The 23,482-nt window shown below is 37.9% G+C and overlaps 4 protein-coding genes across 6 annotated transcripts; 3 read left to right on the forward strand and 1 right to left on the reverse strand.

The window, feature by feature from the left end:
• The first annotated feature begins 293 nt into the window (after positions 1–293).
• Positions 294–3,538, forward strand: LOC133863962 (probable LRR receptor-like serine/threonine-protein kinase At4g37250). The gene is made up of 2 exons (XM_062300135.1): positions 294–2,233; positions 2,559–3,538. Exons 1-2 carry the CDS (start codon positions 562–564, stop codon positions 3,233–3,235), a joined length of 2,349 nt encoding a protein of 782 aa, XP_062156119.1. The 5' UTR covers positions 294–561; the 3' UTR covers positions 3,236–3,538.
• A 2,396-nt stretch (positions 3,539–5,934) lies between these two features.
• LOC133864032 (microtubule-associated protein RP/EB family member 1C) lies at positions 5,935–8,347 on the forward strand. Its single transcript, XM_062300223.1, has 6 exons — positions 5,935–6,134; positions 6,254–6,409; positions 6,639–6,745; positions 7,266–7,485; positions 7,556–7,669; positions 7,769–8,347. Exons 1-6 carry the CDS (start codon positions 6,027–6,029, stop codon positions 8,045–8,047), a joined length of 984 nt encoding a protein of 327 aa, XP_062156207.1. The 5' UTR covers positions 5,935–6,026; the 3' UTR covers positions 8,048–8,347.
• Positions 8,348–11,740: 3,393 nt separating this feature from the next.
• On the forward strand, positions 11,741–13,930 carry LOC133863977 (ADP-ribosylation factor 1-like). Of its 3 annotated transcripts, XM_062300156.1 has the most exons (7): positions 11,741–11,850; positions 11,940–12,104; positions 12,573–12,643; positions 12,814–12,933; positions 13,062–13,180; positions 13,553–13,634; positions 13,749–13,930. In XM_062300156.1, the coding sequence occupies exons 2-7, from the start codon at positions 11,957–11,959 to the stop codon at positions 13,752–13,754; spliced, it is 546 nt and encodes a 181-aa protein (XP_062156140.1). In that variant the 5' UTR covers positions 11,741–11,850; positions 11,940–11,956; the 3' UTR covers positions 13,755–13,930. The 3 variants fall into 3 exon arrangements, with proteins under 3 accessions (XP_062156140.1, XP_062156138.1, XP_062156139.1); XM_062300154.1 differs by lacking the exon at positions 13,749–13,930 and having other exon boundaries at positions 13,553–13,643; XM_062300155.1 differs by lacking the exon at positions 13,749–13,930 and having other exon boundaries at positions 11,754–11,850; positions 11,949–12,104; positions 13,553–13,643.
• Positions 13,931–19,700: 5,770 nt separating this feature from the next.
• LOC133864885 (cyclin-D3-2) lies at positions 19,701–21,915 on the reverse strand. Its single transcript, XM_062301314.1, has 4 exons — positions 21,019–21,915; positions 20,701–20,902; positions 20,433–20,563; positions 19,701–20,323 (listed from the first exon to the last, which is right to left on the reverse strand). The coding sequence occupies exons 1-4, from the start codon at positions 21,523–21,525 to the stop codon at positions 19,949–19,951; spliced, it is 1,215 nt and encodes a 404-aa protein (XP_062157298.1). The 5' UTR covers positions 21,526–21,915; the 3' UTR covers positions 19,701–19,948.
• Between the last annotated feature and the right edge of the window lie 1,567 nt (positions 21,916–23,482).

A 23,482-nucleotide genomic window follows, 5' to 3' on the forward strand; every position in this document is an offset into this window, starting at 1 on the left:
CCCAACAATAATGCTGCATCAACATGCTATGCTTACTAAAGGGAGATGATTTATTATTTTGTTTAATAATTTTTAAATTATTAGAGAATCAATCAAATTAATGAAATCTTTTCACCCAATGTCATAAAATCTATCACAGTGCTTCAACGTTGGTGGTAACTGCTGGGGGAGAAAGAAAATGTAACCGCTAGCATTATAATAATGGTGAAACCAATAATTTAAGCAGGCTACATAAAGTCAATCTTAGAGGGAGTTTCTGCTCCCTTCCGACTCCACCTATATGTCTTCTAGCAAAGATGCTATTCGATCACCATTTTTTAATGGGGGCTCGAATGTGAGCGCAAGGAAGAGATGGAGTGAACAAAACAGCGGTGAAGGCATTTAATCATTTCAAGTAAAGCCTTAATTAATAGTTTTGCTTTGCTTTGCCTGTATTTCTATGCTTTTTCTCATTTTTTTAGAGTCTTCAATCACATGGCCCTTGCATCATCATAAATCTCAGTTACCTCTCTGTCCCTCTCTCTCTGTTCCCATAGGAGAGATGTGGGAGCACTGTGTAAAATGATGAGCTCCCAAAGTGTCCGTCTCCATTTATGGTGGAGAATTCTTGCATTTGCTCTACTTGTAGTTCAATCCTGTGGGCTTAGCACAGATGGTATTCTGTTGCTTTCTTTCAAGAACTCTGTTCTCAGCGACCCCTTATGCGTGCTACAGAGCTGGAGCTACAACGACCAGACGCCGTGTTCGTGGAAAGGAGTTACATGTAGTAGTACTGCAGCTCAAGGCTTAGCCAATTCTCAACACGGTCGGGTGATCGGCTTAGCTCTTCCGAATTCTCAGCTTCTTGGTTCAATTCCTGCCAATCTGGGCATGATTGAACACCTCCAAAATCTCAACCTCTCCAACAATTCTATCAATGGGTCTCTTCCTTCTTCGCTCCTCAACGCATCCGAGCTCAAGTTCCTTGACTTGTCAAACAACTTGATCTCTGGTGAGCTACCTGAGACCACAGGCCACCTTCAAAACCTCCAATTTCTTAACCTCTCCGACAATGCCTTGGCGGGAAACATACCCAACAATCTCAGCACTCTGAGCAATCTAACCTTTGTCTCTTTGAAGAACAACTACTTTTCTGGTACTCTACCTAGTGGGTTCGAAGCTGTTCAGGTTTTAGATCTGTCCTCGAATCTGATGAATGGGTCTCTACCTCCTGACTTCGGTGGTGCTAGTCTACGTTACTTGAACATCTCCTATAACAGGTTTTCCGGGAAAATCCCATCAGGTTTTGCCGAGAAAAGTCCAGGTAATGCTACTTTTGACTTGTCATTCAACAACCTGACCGGAGAAATTCCGGAATCTGATGTTTTTATGAATCAAGTATCCCAATCGTTTTCTGGGAATCCTGATCTGTGTGGAGAACCAACCAAGACTCCGTGTCCGATTCCTTCTTCTCCTTCTTCTTCGCCTAATGTGTCTGCTCCTACTTCTCCTCCTGCGATCGCTGCGATTCCAAAGACAATGAATCCAACCCCAGAAACCTTGTCACCTGGGTCGTCTCAGCAAGGAAGGCAAAACGGGATGAGACCAGCAACGATCATAGGAATTGTACTCGGAGATGTTGCGGGAATTGGAATTCTCGTTTTGATTTTCTTGTACGTGCACCAGTTGAAGAAGAAGAAGAAGAAGAAGAAGAACGCGGAGAATACACTCCAAAAAGAAGCTAACGCAGCGAAGGATGATTGGTCATCATCGTCCTCCGAGTCAAGAGGGTTCACAAGGTGGTCGTGCCTGCGAAAGACAACGGAAGAGAAAGAGGGTTCAGAGGCCACAGGCTCTGATAACGAAGAAGAACACCAAGGTGGTCAGAAGGGTCCAGAGAATCAACGGCAACAAGAGCAGGAGCAAGGCAAAGGAGGGACATTGGTGAGCGTTGATGGTGGTGAGAAACAACTCGAGCTTGAAACGCTTCTAAAGGCTTCGGCTTACATATTGGGTGCCACCGGTTCGAGCATAATGTACAAGGCTGTGCTTGAAGATGGGACTGCACTTGCGGTTAGGCGGATTGGTGAGAGCAGTGTGGAGCGGTTCAAAGACTTCGAGAACCAGGTCCGCGTCATAGCCAAGCTGGTGCACCCCAATCTGGTTCGCATTCGTGGCTTCTACTGGGGAGTCGATGAGAAGCTCATCATCTATGACTTTGTTCCTAATGGCAGCCTCGCCAATGCTCGTTACAGTAAGATCTCTCTCTCTCTCTCTCCCTCTCTTTTTTTGCTTGCTGCGCATGTTAGCATGTTATTAAGGGCTTTCGCTAGAGTGCGCTGTGAGCACTGAGCAGTGAATTTTGACGGTGGAGTAGGTGTAACAGATACTGTTGTTTTCAATGCATACAAGTCAATGGTTAGCCCGCAGAGACTGATAGCGATACACGTATTATAAATTTCCGATGTGGGATTTTTGCGTGCCGTCGCTCTCGGTGAACCCCATTTTATGTTATAATCTCAGTGACACATTTTGCTAAGTTGCTCATACGGAATCTGATAATGGGCATGGAATTTCAGGGAAAGTGGGCTCCTCGCCGTGCCATCTACCATGGGAATTCAGGCTCAAGATCGCAAAAGGTGTGGCCCGAGGGCTTGCGTACCTCCACGACAAGAAGCACGTGCATGGAAACTTGAAGCCGAGCAACATCCTCTTAGGCTCCGATATGGAGCCGAGAATCGGGGATTTCGGTCTGGAGAGGCTCCTATCGGGTGACACAAGCTATAAAGCCGGCGTATCGGCTCGAAATTTCGGGAGCAAGAGGTCCACGGCCTCACGTGACAGCTTCCAAGATCTAGCAATCGGTCCGAGCCCGAGCCCAAGCCCAAGCTCGGTGGGTGTATCACCTTATCATGCACCCGAGTCGCTTAGGAGCCTAAAGCCCAACCCAAAGTGGGATGCGTACGCGTTTGGGGTTATATTGCTTGAGCTGCTGACGGGGAAGGTTGTAGTAGTGGACGACATGAGCCAGGGAAGTGGGGTCTTGGTTGAAGATAAGAGCCGAGCTTTGAGGATGGCTGACGTGGCAATCCGAGCTGAGCTGGAAGGGAAAGAGGAGGCCCTACTGGCTTGCTTCAAGCTAGGCTATGGTTGTGCCTCTCCAATCCCACACAAAAGACCGCCTATGAAAGAAGTCTTACAAGTTCTTGAAAGAATTCCCGCTTCAACCTCTTCATCACACTATTATGGTCCCTAATTAAGAAGGTTGGAAAAGGATTCTCTTTGGTTCAAATGAACAGGAGGGGATTCAGTTAGTATTTTTTAGAGGTATGATTGTCTTTTTACATTTACAAGAACAATTATGCCTTAAAAAAAACTAACCAAATGCCCTCTACTTCATTTGAACCTAAAATGATCAAAATACAAAAAGGTTAGACGCTTTTGTAGAGAGGTGTATGTATGATTGACTGATAGGTTGCCATTTGCCTTCAAGGTTTTTTCTTTTTTATTTTTATAATTGTGTGAGCTCATTGAATAGATCTTGTTGTTTTTGCACTAATTTGCCCTCCTAATTCTTCTTAGATACTTAGGAATTCTGATATTAATGCTTTTCCCCCTAGAAATCTTAGTCAAAATTGTTGTTGGTAGTAGATCATTGTCATGTCATGCGTTGATTGATTAATAAATCATGTTGTTGGGCTTTGAGATAGTACAATATTTATGGAATATTTAATTGGGAGACGATGTATGTTTATTGGACCCCGGATAGATTGAAATTTGTGGTAATTATTGGGTTGGATTGAGATCTTTTATTATTAAACTATTCGAATTTTACAAAATTTCATGTGATCTAAGAGATTGAGATTGCCGGGCTAACGCTCGTATTGGTTTGTAATTTCAAAAAATATGATTTAAAAATAAAAACTTTAAAAAGCGCGATATAAAACAATAATTTTTAAAAACGCAGTTAAACGTTTGATAAAATTGCAGTTTGATCTTTAAAATTGCTGATTAGCTTTTAAAATTCAACTTTTTCAAAAAATACACTTGCCTGCAATTTGAAAAAATGGTTTTCGCAATTTTTTTTAAAAATAATTTTCAAAAGATTCATTTTTTGCGATTTGATTTAAAATCGTACTTTTTGTATACGAAATCGTAATCTCAAACGCACCATTCCTTGCCTTGGTCAATGGTGTGACATAATTTTGGGGACCTACAAATACAAGGATACATTTTAGTTGGTATTGTCTATGTAACAAAATGTAGACATTTATGGAGGAAGGAATTGCTTACTAAGAATAAAGAGCACGAAATAAGTAAGGAATTTGTTGGTCAATGGCATTTTAGTCCAAAGAGTACAAACGAGGAAAGTAAATGCTGTCTGTGGCACGTAAGTCTTACCTTCCCCTTTGTCTTCTTACTGGAGGGGCGTTTTCGTTTTTGATTTTGGTTCCTAGTGATAACAAAAACGCGCCTCTTTCGAGATCAGTAACGCCACTCACACTAACTACTTTACACTAGGTCAACCTATTCCAGACTCCTCCCCACGCTATTTTTCCATCCCTTGTGACACGTGCTTGCTTTACTAAGACCTAAAACCATGAATGCGAAGGGAGTAGGTGTACGGCTCTAATTGAGTCGAGCCGAGTGTTGTATCATGTATGATATATTTTGATTTGATTTTTTTTTTTATTCATTTAATATGAGTCGAATTCGAACTAATTAATATGTTGAAACTTTGTTTATTTATTTTGATCAAGCTTAAATTTTCATAAATTACTTATATATATATAATAAATGTCGTAATTGTTTTTGTTTTTTTTTTTTAAAAAAAATCATTCTAATTATTATTTATTCAATTATTGTTAAAATTGATTATTTGAGATATTAAATAAATTAACTTGAATTTTAAACAATCTAATTTTAAAATTATATGTTTATCTTATAGTATGTATATATATTTATTACACACAAGCTCAAGCCAATTACATTTATATGGACACGAGTCACACGATGACCTAAATCAAGAATGACATCAATTACAACACATACTAGATATGTTTCAAGAAAAACAAGACACCTTGTTTAAGCTAGGATCGAACATATCTAAGATACCTAATTTTGGCAAAAAAAAAAAAAACCCAACACGAGATGATGAGCGGCTAATATTGTAATGCATGAATAGAGAGCGATAAAAACTTAGATTAGGCTAACAATGTATATATTGATACATTATGAATAGGGACGAAACTAAACATTTAAGTGTGAGTGACCAAACAAAAAAAAAAGGAATTTTGAGGGGTAAAAATTAATTAGTTTTGGAGGGATTATTTCATAAGAAAACATAAAATTTAGAGACAATTTTAAAATTCCTATACCTAGTTCCACTCGTGATATAAATATATTGCCATATCATTTAAAACTTTTAAAAAACGTAGCATCGTGTACACTGTAATATGCAACAAGCAAAATATTAACCGTAAAATGTATTTTCTTTATTTCACCTAGTGCGAAAGACTTTTGACAAATTGCCGGTCGCTAAGATTAATAGCCGCCTTAATATGATATTGTACAATAACGTAACGTAAAGTCACTTCAATCATATAAGGACATGAATTTTTTATAAACTGGTTTATAAGAAATTCATACAAACCAGTCTTTAAAAGTGACATGTATCCGTTTAAGTTATTAAAAAAAAATATGAAAAGCATATACAATAAAAATAAATAAATAAATAAATAAAGTGTTTCTCACATAAAAATACACGTCCCTATTAAAAGTTGGTTGGTAGAAAATGTTTGTTCATAGTATAATGGGCTTACTTATTTTCGGGCTCAGAAAACCTTTAATCCGCTTAACCCGTTCCAGGCCCAATGGGCTTAGTTTAATCCAGCTCCAACATCCATTTTGAATTGTAAAAATCCCGCTCCTCTCATTTTTAAATTCCCACTCTTTCTAACTCTCAGAGCCGTTAAAAAGTATAAGCACTCTCTTTGAACGCACAGACAGACAGAGAGACGGGGACAGAGACTCAGAAAAATCAAGAAATGGCGACGAATATCGGCATGATGGACTCGGCTTACTTCGTCGGAAGGTCTGAGATTCTCGCATGGATCAACTCCTCCCTCCAACTCAGCCTCTCCAAAGTCGAAGAGGTTCGGTTCGCTCTTCCACTTTGCTTCAACCCTAACTCTCAAAATTCGTTCTGATAACTAATTTTCTCTATTATATAATCCAAATCTATGCGCGGATATGGTGGATCTGTGTCTTTCAGGCTTGTTCGGGTGCGGTCCAGTGCCAGCTGATGGACGTCGTCCATCCAGGGATGGTGCCCATGCACAAGGTCAACTTCGACGCCAAGAGCGAGTACGAGATGATCCAGAACTACAAGGTTCTTCAGGACGTCTTTAACAAACTCAAAATCACTAAGGTTTTTTTCTTTTTATCTCTTAGCTTTTTCCTTTTCTTCTCTTTTATTTGATTTTTTTTTTTTTTTGGGTGCATTTAGCCCTAGAATTCGCAGATCTTTAATTTTAGTTGATCTGTCAATCTATTAAAGTTTCTATTATTATTTTTTACGCATTTGGTTGAAATTTGTTCAACTTTTTATTATTTGAAGTTTGTTTTTCTTTTCAATTTTTTTTTTGGCGCTCGCTTAGCACATTGAGGTGAGCAAGCTCGTGAAGGGAAGGCCGCTTGATAATTTGGAGTTCATGCAATGGATGAAGCGGTACTGCGATTCCGTCAATGGAGGTGGCCTGAGCAAGTAATTTCAATTTCTTACCCTAATTTCTTCTTTACTTAATTGAGATAGTATAGTATACATGTTATTTGCTTGCGCTGTTTGTCTTGATGTGTGATTGTGAAATTACAAGAAACTTGAAATTGAAACTGCCAAAACAAAAAAGAATGAAATTGAAACTAAATTAGATCGGACTGGGATGTGAAATCTCGTTCTCTTTAAGGAGATTCGAGGTCTCTACATTAAAGACCAGAAACCGGTGCAGCAGGCCTCCTATGTTGTCTATCTAAGAAAATTTGATCAAATGCTGGGGCATTTGATACTTAGTATTGTTGTTCTGATGCAGTGGCTAATGTGTTTTTTTCTTGTTGTTCTTACCAACCTGTGTCAACTTGATACTAAATAGCGAGTATGTAGAGGTTTATTATATATGTAAAGGCCTTCTAATCTATATAACTAGACAAGAGTTTGTGGACTTTGGGTGACTTTCTAGTTTTGACTGAGAGAAAAGCTTATGTTAAAATGGGTGGTGAAATGGTGCTAGTTACAATCCTTTGGAGAGAAGAGAGTCTTCCAGGGGAGGAAAAGAAGCAAGCAAGAAGGCGGCTCCATCACAATCTTCAACCAAAGGTTCTACCACTGCCCCGAAAGGTCAGTCCTCCCACAATGCTCGAAGGACTGAAGTGTCTTCTGGGAATCCTGCAAATCAGTCTGTAAAGGCCTCGAGACCCACTTCTAGTGGGGGCCCGGCACACGATGAACAGGTACTAAGTTTGTGCAGGACACGAAATTTTGGTTCAGCTTGTTAAGGGTCTAATACTATCCTCAATGCAGATCACAGAGTTGAAGCTGTCAGTGGATAGCCTTGAGAAGGAGAGGGATTTCTACTTTGCGAAATTGAGGGATATTGAGATTCTCTGCCAAAATCCTGAGATAGAACATTTAGCTGTAAGTACTCCCAGGTTATTTCATTTTGTAGCAATGCAGAGTACTTCACCATGTGGTGTACTAGGAATTGAAATCGATGGTTTCCATTCTTTTTTCCAGGTTGCTGGAGCAATAAAGAAGATTCTTTATGCTACAGAGGATGATGCATCAGTGGTAGCAGAAGCTCAAGCCATGCTGTCCCTTCACCAGAAGGAACCAGAGGCCTTGAGTCCCATTGCTGAGGTTTCGGAGGAGAAGAACAGTTCAGAAACTCAGAAGAGGAAAATTATTGTGAATTTTGATGTCGATGCTGCTGCCATTGCAACATTGTCTCCGAAGCAAAGGGTCTCTGATGCTTCCGACGTCCATTGCAGTGGGTCACCCCTTATGACTTACTGATTATCCCCTTCTTTCTTGGATCGAATCCCATTTCCATCTTTACAGAACAGCTTTTATAGTACATCTTGCCCAAATATTTCTGGTCCTCTCTTAATGTGTCAAATGTAGTTTCAACAAGTAATGGAAGGGACATGGGATATATCATTTATACAAACCAAGTTTTTTCAGAGCTCTAAGTTGTCTGCTTGGTAGATGTAACAATGATATCCACTCCTTTTTGCAGACTAGCTTTACCTAAAATGTATTATTTTGGAGTGCTTTAACAGGATATCCATGGGCTTATAGCCATATATTTTTTAATGCTTTTTAGAGGATTTAGTTGCTCTCATGCTGAACTTATGATTCGTTACCTGAAGGACTGAATTGCTATCAGTTTAAATCTAGTTATCACTATTACTTGTACACTTCTTTAGTTCTTTTTCTTCCTCAACCGAGTTGGACCTGATGGTGGGGTGAAAATGTAATTCTTAGGATCTAGTGGGTATCATGTGGATGTGTTTGGTTGGAGAACTTTGACCACCATGCAATCTCCTGATCTTCTGGCTAACCAAATGTTTTCCGAGAACAAACTAACCAACTACTAACTCTCCGAAAAATATGGAAAGAAACAGAGAGCACTTAAAAGTATATAAATTCTTCATTATCACATGAGAAAGCTCATGAAATATATAAATCACGGTCACCTGAGTAACCTTCAGCATGAACAAACAATCCATAAAGGTAGAATCACGAACCCTTGTTCCATTTACTATTCTTTTCAGTTCGATGTCGTTGGTCTCATAATTAAATGCCTCTTGCAAATAAGACTGACTTGATGAATTTGATCATGAGGGAAAGGAGAATACAGATGCACAAAGTGCAACGGAAACGAGGGTGGACACGGTGGAGTACTGGTCTTCACCAGGACACAACCAAGAGGTGAGGAGCGTCCAGGTGATTCACCAGCCACATTCCTCTGGAAATTCAAACACTAGTGGTGGTCTCTTGGCTGCTGCTGCTGTTGCTGCGGCAGCTACCCTTCAATCTGTCAAGGATGCTTCCTCTGGAAAATAGCAGCACAAAATTACCCTCTTCATATTATGATATCAAAATCCCATCAGCAGGGTGCTTTCTTTTTCTTTTCCGTCAGTTTGATTCCACAAATTTCTATATGCCTCTGTCCCTAGAGAACCAAAGTTTTCTGTCACATTGATTAATCATGTTGCTGAATGTAAAAGCCTAATAGTAAGAGCTGTATCTACCAAATGTTGCCCAACGGAAATAGACTTTACAACTTTCATAGCCTTATACAGTTTTGCAAATAGGCTTAATTAAGCTAATCAAATTATGACCGATGGGAATTACAGTTTTGCAAACAGGCTTCCATATTGTAAGAGATATTTTTGGTGATGTAGAACAAGGGTTGTAATGCTACAAGTCACTCTTTTGTCATTTGTGTGCCTCTTAGCCCCCTTCTAGAATGATGTGACTTTTAAGATCACCATTGAGCTTGTGATTGATCACTATTGAATTTTAATTAAGTGACGATTTTAAAAGCCACATCATTTTTGGAAGGACACAAGAGTGACAAAAAAATAACTTCTAAAATTACTCCATCAAAGGGTCCATCAGAAGTGACTATTGTGGATGAAGAAGAGAATAAAACTTTAAATGTCCGTGGCGATAGCAAGCAAAATTAGAGTTTTCTTTATTAATTAAATCAGTTTAGGATTTAGTTTTTTTAACTATCATATATTCATATGTACTAAAGATGAAAAACAGTTTGGAAATACTTACTACTTACTAATCAAATCTGTACTAATAACAAATACTAAAAGTAAACACTTCAATGTAAAAAACTTGCTTTTCAAAATTTGCATGCGTAAGTAATATTGAAAATTCTGAAACTAAGCTGAAATACTAATTTGCTGAAATTTACTATTTAACCGCACTAGTCCTTCTCTTAGCGCTAATTTCGAACATATAACCTCGTTTGACCTAGGTTGTCAAATGTACTACCCCGTTCGACCTTGGGTTGTCGAGCATATAACCTCGCTTGACTTAGTTAGGGCTGTTCTTGCTTACTAAAAATAACACGTGTTTTCCTTTAATTGTTCTCTTTACTAATCTGAAATCGAAAATGAACACATATTTTCAAATTGTTTTTTTTTTAATTTATTATTATTATTACTGAAATTTCTCTTTAAAACTTTTATCTCAAAATTGCTCTTAGGACTAAACTCAATAACAACAAAACCATGCATAAGGGATTTAAACATGGGCTCATATCACAACAAAAAGCTATTGCATGTTTTTCTACTACATAGTTCTAATGCAAGAAATAGGGCTAGGTATTGGTTAGATCGGTGTTGTAGACCCAATTTCGCCTACTGAATCGACAAAGTTAGTTAAATATTTTAATTAACCGAATTTATATCTATATATATATTAATTTCGACAATTTCGGTTAATTCTATTATTTTGGTAAAGTTGGTTAATTGTCGGTCGGTGAAGTCAGTTAATTTTTAAGGGCCAAATCTCTTTTGGCCCAAATGAGTTGTTTCTGGGCCAAGCCTATTTTTATGGGTCAAATCCCAAATCGTTTTTTTTTTGGGGGGGGCTAAACAAATGTTTATTAGACATGTTTATAAGCACCTTTAACATATTCATTATCTTAGATTATTAGAAATTGTCACTAATATAGACAAAATTAAATGAGAACCGATTAATATTGCTAGGACACTATCCTACCATACTTTGGCCTTTCTCTAGATAAAGATGATGATAACCATATGTTTAAGTTGGTTCGGTTCGATTCAATTAACCGATAAAATAAAAACTATATAGATTAATCGAACCAAACTAACGTCGGTATAAGCTTTTTATTTCGTCTACCGACAGCTAGAAGTCGGTAGAGGCGGTATGCGGTCGATGGCGGTTTGGTAACTGTCGGTAAATGGTAATCGGCTATTTTGCCAACACCTAGCAAGAAACAAGTCAAAATTGGTGAGAAAATCAAAGCAAATCGAATTGGCTTGTTGCCAAATGTAGAAAACCTTATGAAATTGTTTGATTGCAGGAGACGCGCTCGAGACATTGTCAAGCTCTCTTTCCTGGTAGGCCACCGCTCGAGTGGTGATCGAGTGGTATCCTTTGGTAGAGGACCGGTCAAGGGCGTGTCAAGCGCTTGATCGAGCGGAATCCTCGAAGTGGTGCCTGCTCGAGTAACGTCGAGCACTCGATCGAGCACCTCTCTCGGATGTCGTTCATCACCTAATTATATTCTCAATCCACCATTAGCAATGTCTACCTAAATTGCAGAGCCCCAAAATGACCAACAGAGAACGGACTAAATAGCTTAAATAGGATTGTTCTTTCGTTAAACCAATTCGAAGAGTGAGATACAAGTATAAAACCTCTAGCGCCCGCTACCTCCATATCTTTGCAATGATAAAGACTCTAAATTCCAAGGAGAAAAATATGAGAAGGGTTGCAAGCCTGTCAGAGGATTGGGACGTAGACATATTCTTTTACCCGCCCAACTTGTCCACTGACTGGACGGATATCCATTCCAAGGGTACACAGAATGTATGCCAATTGCCAAATGACAATGGAGGAACCACCGAAAGCTAAAACAAAGTTACTGTGCTTTATTCTTCTCCAATCTTCATGGGAATCCTATTCTCTTTCAACTTTATGCCTCGGTCCTCGTATGATTCTTATTTCTTAGTGATTACTTAAGACACAAGCATATAGTTTTTCTTTTGCTTCTCAGCCCATTTGAAGACATAACTTGTATTTCCTCCTCACAAGCTTCTGTTCAGGTAAAGAACTCTTCATAGATTGAGTTTGTTTGTGTCTGTCTATATATAAAATATATCTAGTTTGGTCTTGATCAATTTACCCTTTTTAGCTGAAGCAGAGGCAGCAATGGGTTTGGCAATTTCTCGATTCGTGAAGATGCTTTTTGCGAGGAAAGAAATGAGGATTCTTATGGTAGGTCTTGATGCTGCCGGAAAAACCACCATCCTCTACAAGCTGAAACTCGGAGAAATTGTTACCACCATTCCCACTATTGGTACTCACTATTGTCTTATCATTCCCGCAGGATTTGATTAACTGCAGGTTCGGATCATCTGCTATAAGCCGATCCACAAATAGTCTTGTTCTTGTTTTTATGAATAAACAAACTTTTGGTTATTGGAAACATTTCAAACCATGAAACACGTAAACATGTTCATGATGACCTTTATGTTATCTGAATCTCTGTTAGATTCATTTTTTCTTCCAAAGACTTGGGGTATATACATGTGTTACCAAAAGATCAGCTAGTAGAAAAGAAAATTCAATAAAGCTGGTTATTACTACTTCTTTCTTCTGCTCTGTCAAAAAGAATTTCTCAGACATATGAACAGACATTTTTGGACCTCAATGATCAGCTATATCGAGTGAGAGAGCTTTTCAAGCTGTTATCTTCCTACAAAAATCAGAAATGATATATATATGAAGATATTGATCAATGTTGGATTAACTTTTTATGTGCCAGGGTTCAATGTGGAAACTGTTGAATACAAAAATGTTAGCTTTACCGTCTGGGATGTAGGAGGACAGGATAAGGTATGAAACATGATCATTTGAACTAAATCTAGTTTTCTTCAAATACCCAACAATAAATATGACATTTTGCATTATCTTATATATGTTCTTGGAGGATTTATACAAGTTAGTGGTTCCACATAGTCAGTCAAGCTTAGCTAATCATGAAAGTTTGTTTTCTACTAATCTAGATTCGACCATTATGGAGACACTACTTTCAAAACACCCAGGGTCTTATCTTTGTGGTGGATAGTAATGACAGAGAAAGAATCTCAGAAGCCAGAGATGAGCTCCATCGGATGCTTAGTGAGGTGAATCTTTCTTCACGTACACTAGGCGAATTCATTTGCTCCTTCTGGTTTCTTACAGAATTTGCAGCAAAAGCTACTAGAATGAAATGGCCTTAAATTAACTTTGAGTTTGCCTTTCCTTGCTGCAGGATGAGCTTCGTGACGCAACTTTGCTTGTGTTTGCCAATAAGCAGGACCTTCCAAATGCCATGAGTGTCTCTGAAATCACAGATAAACTAAGCCTGCATTCACTCCGTCAGCGCCGATGGTACATATATTGTATTTCTTATTCATTAATCATTCATAATTCCATATATATCACATGTCACAAACTTATGAGTCTTCAATAAGTTTCTAAACCTATACAAAGAGTAACCAACAGAATTGTTGAAGATGATATTATAGCTTTTAAGGAACTAAAATAGATAAATCTACTATATATCTAGTTATGATTTCCCTCACTTGTTTAATTGGTGCCATTGGAAATTGACCGCTACAGGTGTTAAACATGTTGGGACATCGACACTCAACTTAAAAAGATTTATTTTTGGGTTTGGTTCGACTATGCTATATTAATCTCCGACATCTTTTCATTGTAAGACTCAAATCTTTTTATACTCAAACGTACGTGTATATTCAGGTACATCCAAGCTGCAACTGCCACTTCTGGCCAAGGACTTTATGAAGGTCTTGATTGGCTATCCAGCAACGTCACTAGCAAGGCAAGATAATCCAGACTCTTTCTAAACTTTTTGTCCCACAAAAACTTTGATTGTACTGATTTCCTGATAGAGATATTCCCAGACCTATTCTTATTGTTTGTGTGTTTTTTACAGGCATAACTTGAGAAGGTTGATGCACCTTTGTTTTAGAGCCATTACCGTATCAATCCAGCGAGTCTGTAACTAAACTTGTGACTTTTACAAGTGAAAAGCATGAAATGGAAATGAACTCTACATACGTGTGTAATTTTTTGAATAGCTATTGTAATCATACTATCATACGATTTGGTGTGATACCTCTCATTCTATGTTGGGGGCATTAATAGGAATAGTACGTGGTTCTAAAAGCAGATGTCATATGATAGAAATGCCTAAGAGTCGGCTCTGGAGCGTGGTGGTGAGTTACGAAACCAATTTTTCCCAAGCAGACAGCAGTCGAAATCGGTGATGGTAGTCATTTATCTTTCAGCAGCTCCACTCACTTATCAATATTCAATAACTTAATACTATACTCATACATAAGTCGCCTCCTCTGTAACTCGACCACAAAGCCGCAACCCCTTTCCATTACATACTCGACGTGTTGCGTTAGATCTCATACCTGATGTGGTTGCTAGCTCTGATACCAAATGATATAAACTTTCAGTAGAATTCACCCTTAAAAACCGACTTACAAGATAAGGATGTCCAAAAGTTTATATACACATTATCAAGATTTTACTTAACCCATGTAGGATACTTAGGAACAAAACATTATAACTAACAACAATTATATCCCACCAAAAGAAAGATAGAGAAAATTACAAACAGCAAAAAGGGGAAAAAAAATTCATTCAAAAATTTAAGAGCTTGTGATCAACAACAAATGGACATGCTTAATGGCCTGTTTCACTACGGCACATTAATACCTTCTGGTTGGAGCATGGGAAGCTCCTCACTGTAACAAAAATTGGGATAGAATCCTCGATCTCCAGTTCAGAACCATTTTACAGTTTCGATTTTGCTTGGTTACATTTAACCTAGCTTTACAACAATGTCCATTTAATAAGTTTTATGGGTGCCTCTCTGTAACAATTTGTGTGTGTGTCGGAAACTCTGAGACAAATGTTCAGTTCCTCGTTAAACAGTGTCTTTATTATCTTTGGCTAACAGGCTGAGCACTTCAAACTTTCGAAGTATCTAGGAACTCATCTTTGCAGATCTTGGTGTTATGATATTTCGAACAGTAGCTGGGGATGTCAGTGAGCTTTATTTTCAATTTAAGGATTTCTAGCAGCAATTTGCTACTGTCACCAAAATGTATCGTATCCTCACCCATTTGCATGTTCTTTTTTTCTTTTCTTTTCTCTTTTTTTTTTTTTTTTTTTTTTTTTTCATTTTTCATGTGAGGTAAAGGTCATTGATGAACAGTTAGTGTATTTCACAGGGTGAATTTGCAATTACAGAGACCCTCTCCCTCCCTCCCTCCCTCTCTCTCTCTCTCTTCTTTTTGTTTCTTTTTTGCCAGAATAGGTTGAGGGCTTTTTCCCTAATTTAGTTTTTTTTTTTAAAAAAATATCTCTATAACTCTGTTAAAATCAATTTTTTACTCCTCAAAAAAGTTTTCGTTTTAGTTTTGCCCCTTTCTTAAAAATTTAGTTTCGCCATCGGTTGTCAGCTAAATTTGCCTTATTTGCTAGATTTGTTTTTACTGCAATTTCATTACTGATCAATTATGCTGAGAGGCCTAGCCCTAAGCACAACCAACTTGGTCTTGGGTAATGAGAGAAGATTGAGTACAGATTAAAGTTTTTTGTGATCACAAAATAAGAATTTGAGTCTAGAGAAATGGTTGCCTCCTCCGGCTTATTATCCTAGGAGACCTTTCGGTAAGTGAGGCGACCGTTGTATTACTTGTCACTAAATCTGTGGTGAATGAGGACCTAAATAATATCATTATAAATGACGACTCTCGAACTGTTGTTTATGCCTTTTTTAACCTATATCTCTAGCTGGATTAGCAATTGGATCCTTTCATCTCCGAAGCTTGTGGGCTATTGAATCATATTCCATTATGGTCGTTTCATAAAATTCATCACAGTGCAAACTGGTTTGCGCATCATCTTGCTAAATATGCCACTTCTACTATTATTAGCGAAAGCATTCCAATTCCATCCTTGTTAGTGTAGACAATTATTCATCTCCCATAAATGTACAAATTATTTTGCTCCTACATATTTTCCTACCAATTGTTCACCGAATCGCCATACATAGACTCATAATCTAGATCACATTTGACCATATCTACAAGAAAAGAATCAAGTTCATATTCTACAGATTGTTTTGTTCCTATAAATTCTCCTACCGATTGTTCAACATATTAGACTCATAATTCAAATCACATTTGACCGCATCTACAAGGAAATAATCAAGCTCATATTTTCACCGCATCTATAAGGAAAGAACAATTCAGTCATAATTGGAAACCAACTACTAAAGGCAATTCTCATATCTAAAATATTTGTAATCGTTGTAATCCCGTGATCCATGGAATCTCTATTCTCTCGTTATATATCTTTGCTCTATTTAGTCGATTGGGTCTGTCGATACACAAAGAATTCTTCATTTCATTACAAACTCTTTCTTGATATTAGGACTGAGGTTTTGAATTCGAACATTGACTTTATAATTTATTTTTATACACGTTTCTATCAACTTAAAACTCTTGGAGTAATTGATGACTTAACATGGTACGAGAACAATCTGTCTACCGCCAATTATTGTAGTCTCTATTAGTGATTTAAACTCCCTTTTGGCTCTCCCTTTTTTGTCCTTTCCTTTTTCTTTTTTCTTTTTTTCCTTGTTTTCCTTTGTTTTGTTGGTTGTATTTGCTCAAAAAAAAAAAAAAAAAAAGGATTGGTTTCACTTGGAATAGTTATTTATTGTTTCCCCATTTCAGATTCACCATCAAAAGAAACAAGGGAGTACTATACTTTTGACAATTCCACCCATAAGACTTTCTTGCTGTTCTCAACCACTACTAGCTGTTCTCAACCACTTCTGAATTATGTTGTCTCACGTGTACCACGTACTCTGGGGAGTTCTATCATCTCCATCTTTAATGTGTCCAGCGTCACTTATTTTGTTTCTATAAAGTAATATGATTAAAGAAGGCTAATTTTTTTAAGAAACAGAAAAAGAAAATCGCACCTAAAGGCAAAGCAAGTGAAGACAAAGAAGTAATACTAGACAGACAAAGATCTTCTTTTAATCACCATCCCACTACGTTCCCAACTCCAATATTTGTTTCAATTTTTCACTGTTTAACCATCTAGATTAAAGTGCATTTCATCAAATTTCAAATTTTCACTGTAATCTACTCATTACAGCTTAACTGCTCTACAATTCTTGATGCTTTTCAAGGAATTCCTGGGGTCATTAATGTGTAAATCATTTGCTTTTATCTCAGTTAATCAAGAGTAACCTCTAACCTTAGTTTCTGCTTGAGGGGCTAAGATTCATGTCCCTCCATTTTAGACCATAAAATGAATGCTCTCCATTTCACTTGAAATTACGACGGGTAATTTTTCACACATGTAAACCCGATACAAAATTAAAGGTTCGATCCGTCGAATTTGAATTTATCTATATAGTCTTATATCTATACTTCAACCCGACACAATAAGGGTTGGCAATTTTTGACAAGGCCTGAAAACCCGACATAAAACCAACACAAAATTAACAATTAGTATTGAGAGGTCTGACATATTTAATTAGATGAGACATGATAGAATTTACTTATATAGTTATATACTCATGCTTCAACACGACTAAAACTAGTAAAATCCCAAGATGATGCAGTGTAATGTGACCATGGCTCTGCCTCTCCTGCTAACCAAAAATTGTGGCTTTCGAAAATTTATACACTATTAACCAACCATAAGGTAATTTTTATTTTTTTTTTGTTTTGTTTTTCTTCCTTCAGGATCTTGGCGACTCGTTCGCCTTAACCACCCGGCCAAAGCAATAATTACTGACTATAAGACACATAATTGTGCATGCATGTTTCTAGGACCCGGCTGCGCCCCTTGCCTTGGGGACTTAATGATTGGTGAGACAATGGAGAAGGGTCATTTTCATAATGTGATGCATGCCATCTGGCTATTAATTGACTGGTATTATTACTATTCCTACCTATTTCACTTATGAACTATGATTAATAATGATCTTTCACTCATGCCCTCCATCTCTAGCTGATATCTTAGCATGCACATTCAAAATGTTCAAAGAAATTTACTCAAAACTTCTAAAAACTACAACAAACGCTATAGAATTCAAAGCACAGCAGACATCACAAGATTCCAGCCACTGCCGACTGGGTTAACCAGCTTAGCTGTTGCGTTGAAAATCTCCATCTCTCTCTCTCACACAGACACAGACACAGACACAGACACGCATGAATTATGATAATAAAAGACATAATATCGTTAATCTATGCAAAACTATAACAAACTTTAAAGAGTAAAAGCTAAAGCAGAGCCGTAAGGCATCCCCACCAAATCAAAAAGTTACCCATCTATTCGATGTCCACTCTCAAAATCTCCAATATTCTTCAACCTTTAATCTTTTCAGGTCTCTCGGTGGTTCAAAGTATCAAAACGCATCCAAAACACCTTTTTTTCTCCTGTCCTGGCTCTAGCGTTGTTCTTATACAAATTTCCTAGAACACTTTTTCCAATAAAAATTCATCCATAATGGACATCCCCACAAGATCTAAAGGTTACCCAACTTCCCATACTTGTATTCTCAGCCTCCCTCCACCTTTTTTCTTTTCCAGGGTTGTTAGGTTCGAAGGATCAAAATGCAACAAAGAAATTCATGTCCTTTCTTGTTCCTTTCATGAATGAGGGTTTTCCTAAAATTTTCACTTCCATTATCACAAAAACTCATATCTTAAACGATAAAACACACAGCACGTCATTATGGATACTTCAAAACTAGTCTACTCTGCTTGCAGAGAAAATTAAGAGTGTTAATTCCAAACTTAATTAGTGCCCTAGGCAGATGAGAAAATTTGTGGACAAGAAATTACAAAGACTTGCAGCAAAACCGGACTTCTAAGCGCATTCGCTTTCTCAATTGTCCTTTTAATTAACAATTCATATTTGAAATCTAAGATGCTACACCGCACACAATTCATATTAGGTTTAACAGGGTATTCCTAAGATAACAAATTAGGTTTAAAAAGATGCTATAGCAAAAATCAGGCAGGTTAAGATGAAAAATTATTTATTTACCCATTAAAACTAAAATCAGGATTGCAAAATTAAAAATCGGATGACATTCTAGTTGTAGGGCTACAAATATTTGTCTACTGCTCAAGTCAAGCTTAGTAAATGGAAAACACAGTTTAAATGTTTTACTATCAAGCTTAGGTTTTGGACCAGTTATCCATACAGAAAAGATACCTTCTATATGTGAAGCACAATATACAGAACACATTACTAGGAGTATAAATGGGCCAAGTATTTGTTAATTATATGTTATAGTTTAACACAACAGACATGTCTAGACTATTTTAAAGTGCTAGATTAGTTTTGTTTTGTAAATCTAGGCAGTTCTGGAAGAGATAGAGATGTTTTTAGAGCACAAGCAGATAGATAGTCAGCCAGCACTGACTTGGTTGTTGTTTACCAAGACTTTTGCCATTGAGTTTTACCTTTTTGAAAGAGCTCTCAAATCCAATTACCTAATCTAAAGAATATTTTAAAACAGAGTTACAGAATTTCAATTGATCTATGCCCTTAAGTAATAGACCACTAAACAAGCACTATTCAGCTTTCACCTGCCTTTTTTTATTTTCCTGAAAGCTCTCAAGTAATCAGCGTGTCCAATTAAGAGAACAAACTAAAGACTTTTTGTTGCCTATCTCGATTAAGGTTCCACTACCACCAAAATTAATGAGATCAAATGGCAGGTAAAAAGCAATTTATGCAGATAAAGAGAGAGTCTTGGAATTATGTTATCTATACGCATGTGGTATTCAAATTATCTGAAAATGTAGTAAAAGAAAAACTAGGAGATAACTCAGGTAAAGCAACACACTCACCTTTCTTTTTGTATTCTTAAAGCACCATCCCACCTCCGAACTTAAATCAGAAAACGGGGAAGTAAAATACGATCTCCATATTCATTATCATAGATTCAGCCAGAAATGCAATGATAAATCATGGAACACAACATAATTGCGCCTTAAAAAGAGATATTGCCAATAATATGTGAAAGAGAGAATGCATGATGCCAAGTTTAAGAGTAGACATTAAGACAAAGGAAGATTAACGAGGGCTACTAAGCACACCCACAGACACACGATTTAGTGAAGGCAACCGCATCTGCTGATCCTGTGCTCTGCTCCTTTTGAAAGGAGGCTCTGGTGTCCGTGAAGATGAAACGGATGCCACAGCCCATGATTCATTGGAGCTATCCTGTGCTCTGCTCCTTTTAAAAGTAAGCTCCGGTCGTGGTGATGATGAAACGGACGACGCCACAGCCCAAGATTCATTGGAGCTATCACAGCAGAAAATTGCATCAATTACGCCATTTGGGCTGCTAGGTATGGAGTGATGCTTGCGATTATGGCTTTGGTTGTGAATGTGGCCGTGGCTCTCTGACAATTCCAGGATGAGCTTATAGCACCCATTAACTATTTCCTGTTAAAGCCATCATCAAGCTCTTAACTAATAGACCATCAAGTTTGGAACATATTTGCAAAAGCAGGAGTTCCATGAAACATAGAAACACATGTAATTAGATACACACCTTACTGACTTTAAGCACATTCATAAGCTGGTTCTGATATTCCAGTGGATTATACGGTTCAATATCCTCAATTACACGAAGCATTGTTGCAGTAGCTAATATAGAAGGAACATAACTCATAAACCTTGGATCTGGAACCAAAACCCAATATTAAAGACAAAATTAGAAGTTGAGGAAGATCATAAATGAATTTATCTCCAATTTTCAATATCTGTTGCATACGGACAATTTCATAGACAACAAAGCAAAGAACTATTTCTTAGCTTACCGGCAATAAGAGAGAGAGTAAGACGCTCACACCTCCACAGAAACTCCCAATGCAAGTGGTTCTTCAAGCCAAGCCTCCTGATAATGTGATCAAAGAAGGAAACTGGCGTCACCGGGTTCATCCTCCACTGAAGAGTGGACAGCACCAGAAGCTCCATTCTCTGAATTGTCTTTGCTTCAAACACGTACTTTGATTCCCCCACCTAAAAATGTCACGGAATCCCACATTTAAACAATATGGCAAATACAGGAAACAAACATAATGAAACATTATCACATTTTAACAAACACCCAGGTTGCACAAATAAATCTCACATACTTGCAGGTCTAAAAGAAGTGGCACGTCGATCTCCTCCACCTTGGCAGCCAGAGAGAGACAAGCCACGGCAGCGAGTTGGCTCATCCAGGGAATTTCCCTCTGAAACGCACGGCTTGAAGCAAACCTATCAAAGTAATTCACAGCAAGAACAGTGGTCAAGGCAGAGAACCCATAGTGCGCTTTAACCCTCAAAATCCAATCCACAGCCCCTTTCCTGGCCACCATTAGAGACCCATCTGAGACCAGACTGCTCAAACACACGTGGGTATCTCCCTCTTTGGAGATTAGGGACACAAGCTCTTCATCCTCCCACCCCAAGTCATTCTCTAGCAAAACCAAAGGGAAAAGTGAGTACTTTTTCACATTTTCGTCATGGTTCTCACTCTCTTTCTCTTCTTCCTCAACACCATTCTCTTCTTCAAAACTCTCTTCCGCACAGAACAGAGCATCAAGGAGCATTGGTGGGCTTTGCAGCTGTTGGGTTTCTTCTTCTTGCAGAGCCATCATCTTCTAAGAAGAAGAATTTGAGGCCTCTGCTCATTATACCACGAAAAGTTTAATGCTTGAACTCAGACCCATATCAATATTCATCCTCTGCATATGTTTCTCTCCACCGCTTTACAATATTCACCCACAGAGAGAGAGAGAGACAGAGAGAGAGACCCAAATGGAGTAAGCAGACGAAGGATTTTATCTGAGACGCCCTTCACGCCTGTCCTTTCTTTGCTAGTTTTTCTTTTCTTTTCTAACTTGTATTCCACTCCCAATATTTTCCATAATAAATAAAAAAAAGGACTCTACATTAGGCTGTTTGGCGCGCAGGAAAGTGGAATATATGTATGTATGTATGTAACGGCACACTGGCCGAGTCTGCGCAAGAAAATAAGCAAATCCCTTTTATAGAATCAGTATTAAAGAGCGTCTGCCCGCTGCGCAGTGCTCACACAAATGGAAAGTACCAAAAGGCTGATACACTTACAAACTCAAAAAAGCAAAAGACTGATACGATACGTATTCGGGGTATCTGTGGTGGTAGATAAGTTGCGAAAGCGTATCAATTTTGTTGCAGATTGGGATATTGTCCCTCACTTACATCTATAGCTCTTGAACCGCACGCTCGGAAGGTTTATCGTTTATGAGTTTGTGTATGGATTGTGGTTAGCACGCGCCTAAGAGCGGTTGTGGGTTGGTGTTTCGACAGCACAGGCGTTGACCATCTAAAACGGGATTGTCCATGTAGGAATGGAAAAATGTGCGACGCGCGACAGAGAGATATTTAATCCTATTTGTTATGCTTTCTTGGTGGAAATCAGTGGGGCAGTGATAGGGTCACTCCCGGTGTCACGGTTTCCAGGCATTTGGACGCGTGGACGGATGGGAGAGCACTAGTCAGTCAACCGCATGACAAGAACTGTTTTGACTGGAAAAGAAAAAGAAGAAAGGATGACATGAACTGTTTGAATGTGTGGCATTTGTTTATGATTTTATTTGAGGATGGATGGATGGATGGATGGATGGATGGATATTGGTAATATTACTTTTCACTATGATATTTTTAAAAACGGTCGTGCCAAGTGTACGTGAGATTTTATCAAAAAGTTAATTATTTATTTATTTATATTATGTCACATGCCACGTGCATTCGTATAAAACTATTATATGAATTTGTGCAGTAAAAATTGTAATACACTATTTCATTATTTTAGAAAATTAGAGATCGATTCTCCCTCTTATGCATTTTTTGATGCATTGATGAACTTTCAAGAGAGGGGGTTTAGGGTGTTTACAATGTAAAGTGGGAGAGAAGGACAGAGGCATGAGATATAATAGAGACTAGGAGGTTGAGCTTTTTAGGCGAAGATGCCAGATGGGGAGGGATTAGAGGAACAAGAATCCTCTTCAGTTCAGTTCCAATCAGCTTTAAAGCAAGTTTAAATTTGTCTTTACGTATTTTTTTGGACAAATTTGAATTCGAGAAGGCACACTCTCTCCAAATTAAATCTTCACAAACCTTATTTCTCCCCCCCCATTTTTCATGCTATGCATTGTTCTCCCTCCCTCTTCCCGTCCTTGCTAGACTAGAGGCCGATTGGGTGATTGTTGTTTATGGCTGATTGACAGATTTTTGGTGATTATGGTTTGGTTTGCTATGATGATTGGGTATTTTTTGTGATGCCAAGCGATGATGGAGAGCAGAGCGGTGGTTATGCTATGCTGCCATGGGGTCATTTGGTGTTTTTGGTGGAAATAGAGTTTTAACTAAAATGAATTTAAAAAAAAAAAATAACAATAAAGAACAATTTATTATTTTAATCAAATAGAGAATAAAAATTAAGTCAACGGTCAGACGCAGGTTTTGAAAAATTGTTAGCTAAAGTTAAAAAGATATATTTTAATTAGTTGTTTTAGATCAAATTTAGATACACAATTGTAAATGCTCTAAAATTAACCCTTCTTTTTCTTC

This window comes from Alnus glutinosa, chromosome 3 (assembly GCF_958979055.1).
Source record: "Alnus glutinosa chromosome 3, dhAlnGlut1.1, whole genome shotgun sequence".
Lineage (NCBI taxonomy): Eukaryota > Viridiplantae > Streptophyta > Magnoliopsida > Fagales > Betulaceae > Alnus > Alnus glutinosa.

Excerpts from the sequence above, each read along its gene's own strand:
- LOC133864032 (XM_062300223.1), top strand. The coding sequence starts at position 6,027 with ATGGCGACGAATATCGGCATGATGGACTCGGCTTACTTCGTCGGAAGG. Across the intron at positions 6,135-6,253 it reads GCCTCTCCAAAGTCGAAGAG|GCTTGTTCGGGTGCGGTCCA; the intron begins GTTCGGTTCGCT and ends TGTGTCTTTCAG. Across the intron at positions 7,670-7,768 it reads CTGAGATAGAACATTTAGCT|GTTGCTGGAGCAATAAAGAA; the intron begins GTAAGTACTCCC and ends TCTTTTTTCCAG.
- LOC133863962 (XM_062300135.1), top strand. The coding sequence starts at position 562 with ATGATGAGCTCCCAAAGTGTCCGTCTCCATTTATGGTGGAGAATTCTT. Across the intron at positions 2,234-2,558 it reads CCTCGCCAATGCTCGTTACA|GGAAAGTGGGCTCCTCGCCG; the intron begins GTAAGATCTCTC and ends ATGGAATTTCAG.
- LOC133863977 (XM_062300154.1), top strand. The coding sequence starts at position 11,957 with ATGGGTTTGGCAATTTCTCGATTCGTGAAGATGCTTTTTGCGAGGAAA. Across the intron at positions 12,934-13,061 it reads TCCATCGGATGCTTAGTGAG|GATGAGCTTCGTGACGCAAC; the intron begins GTGAATCTTTCT and ends TCCTTGCTGCAG. Across the intron at positions 13,181-13,552 it reads TCACTCCGTCAGCGCCGATG|GTACATCCAAGCTGCAACTG; the intron begins GTACATATATTG and ends GTGTATATTCAG.
- LOC133864885 (XM_062301314.1), bottom strand. The coding sequence starts at position 21,525 with ATGATGGCTCTGCAAGAAGAAGAAACCCAACAGCTGCAAAGCCCACCA. Across the intron at positions 20,564-20,700 it reads TACTCTCTCTCTTATTGCCG|ATCCAAGGTTTATGAGTTAT; the intron begins GTAAGCTAAGAA and ends TTTTGGTTCCAG. Across the intron at positions 20,324-20,432 it reads ATGTGCTTAAAGTCAGTAAG|GAAATAGTTAATGGGTGCTA; the intron begins GTGTGTATCTAA and ends TGGCTTTAACAG.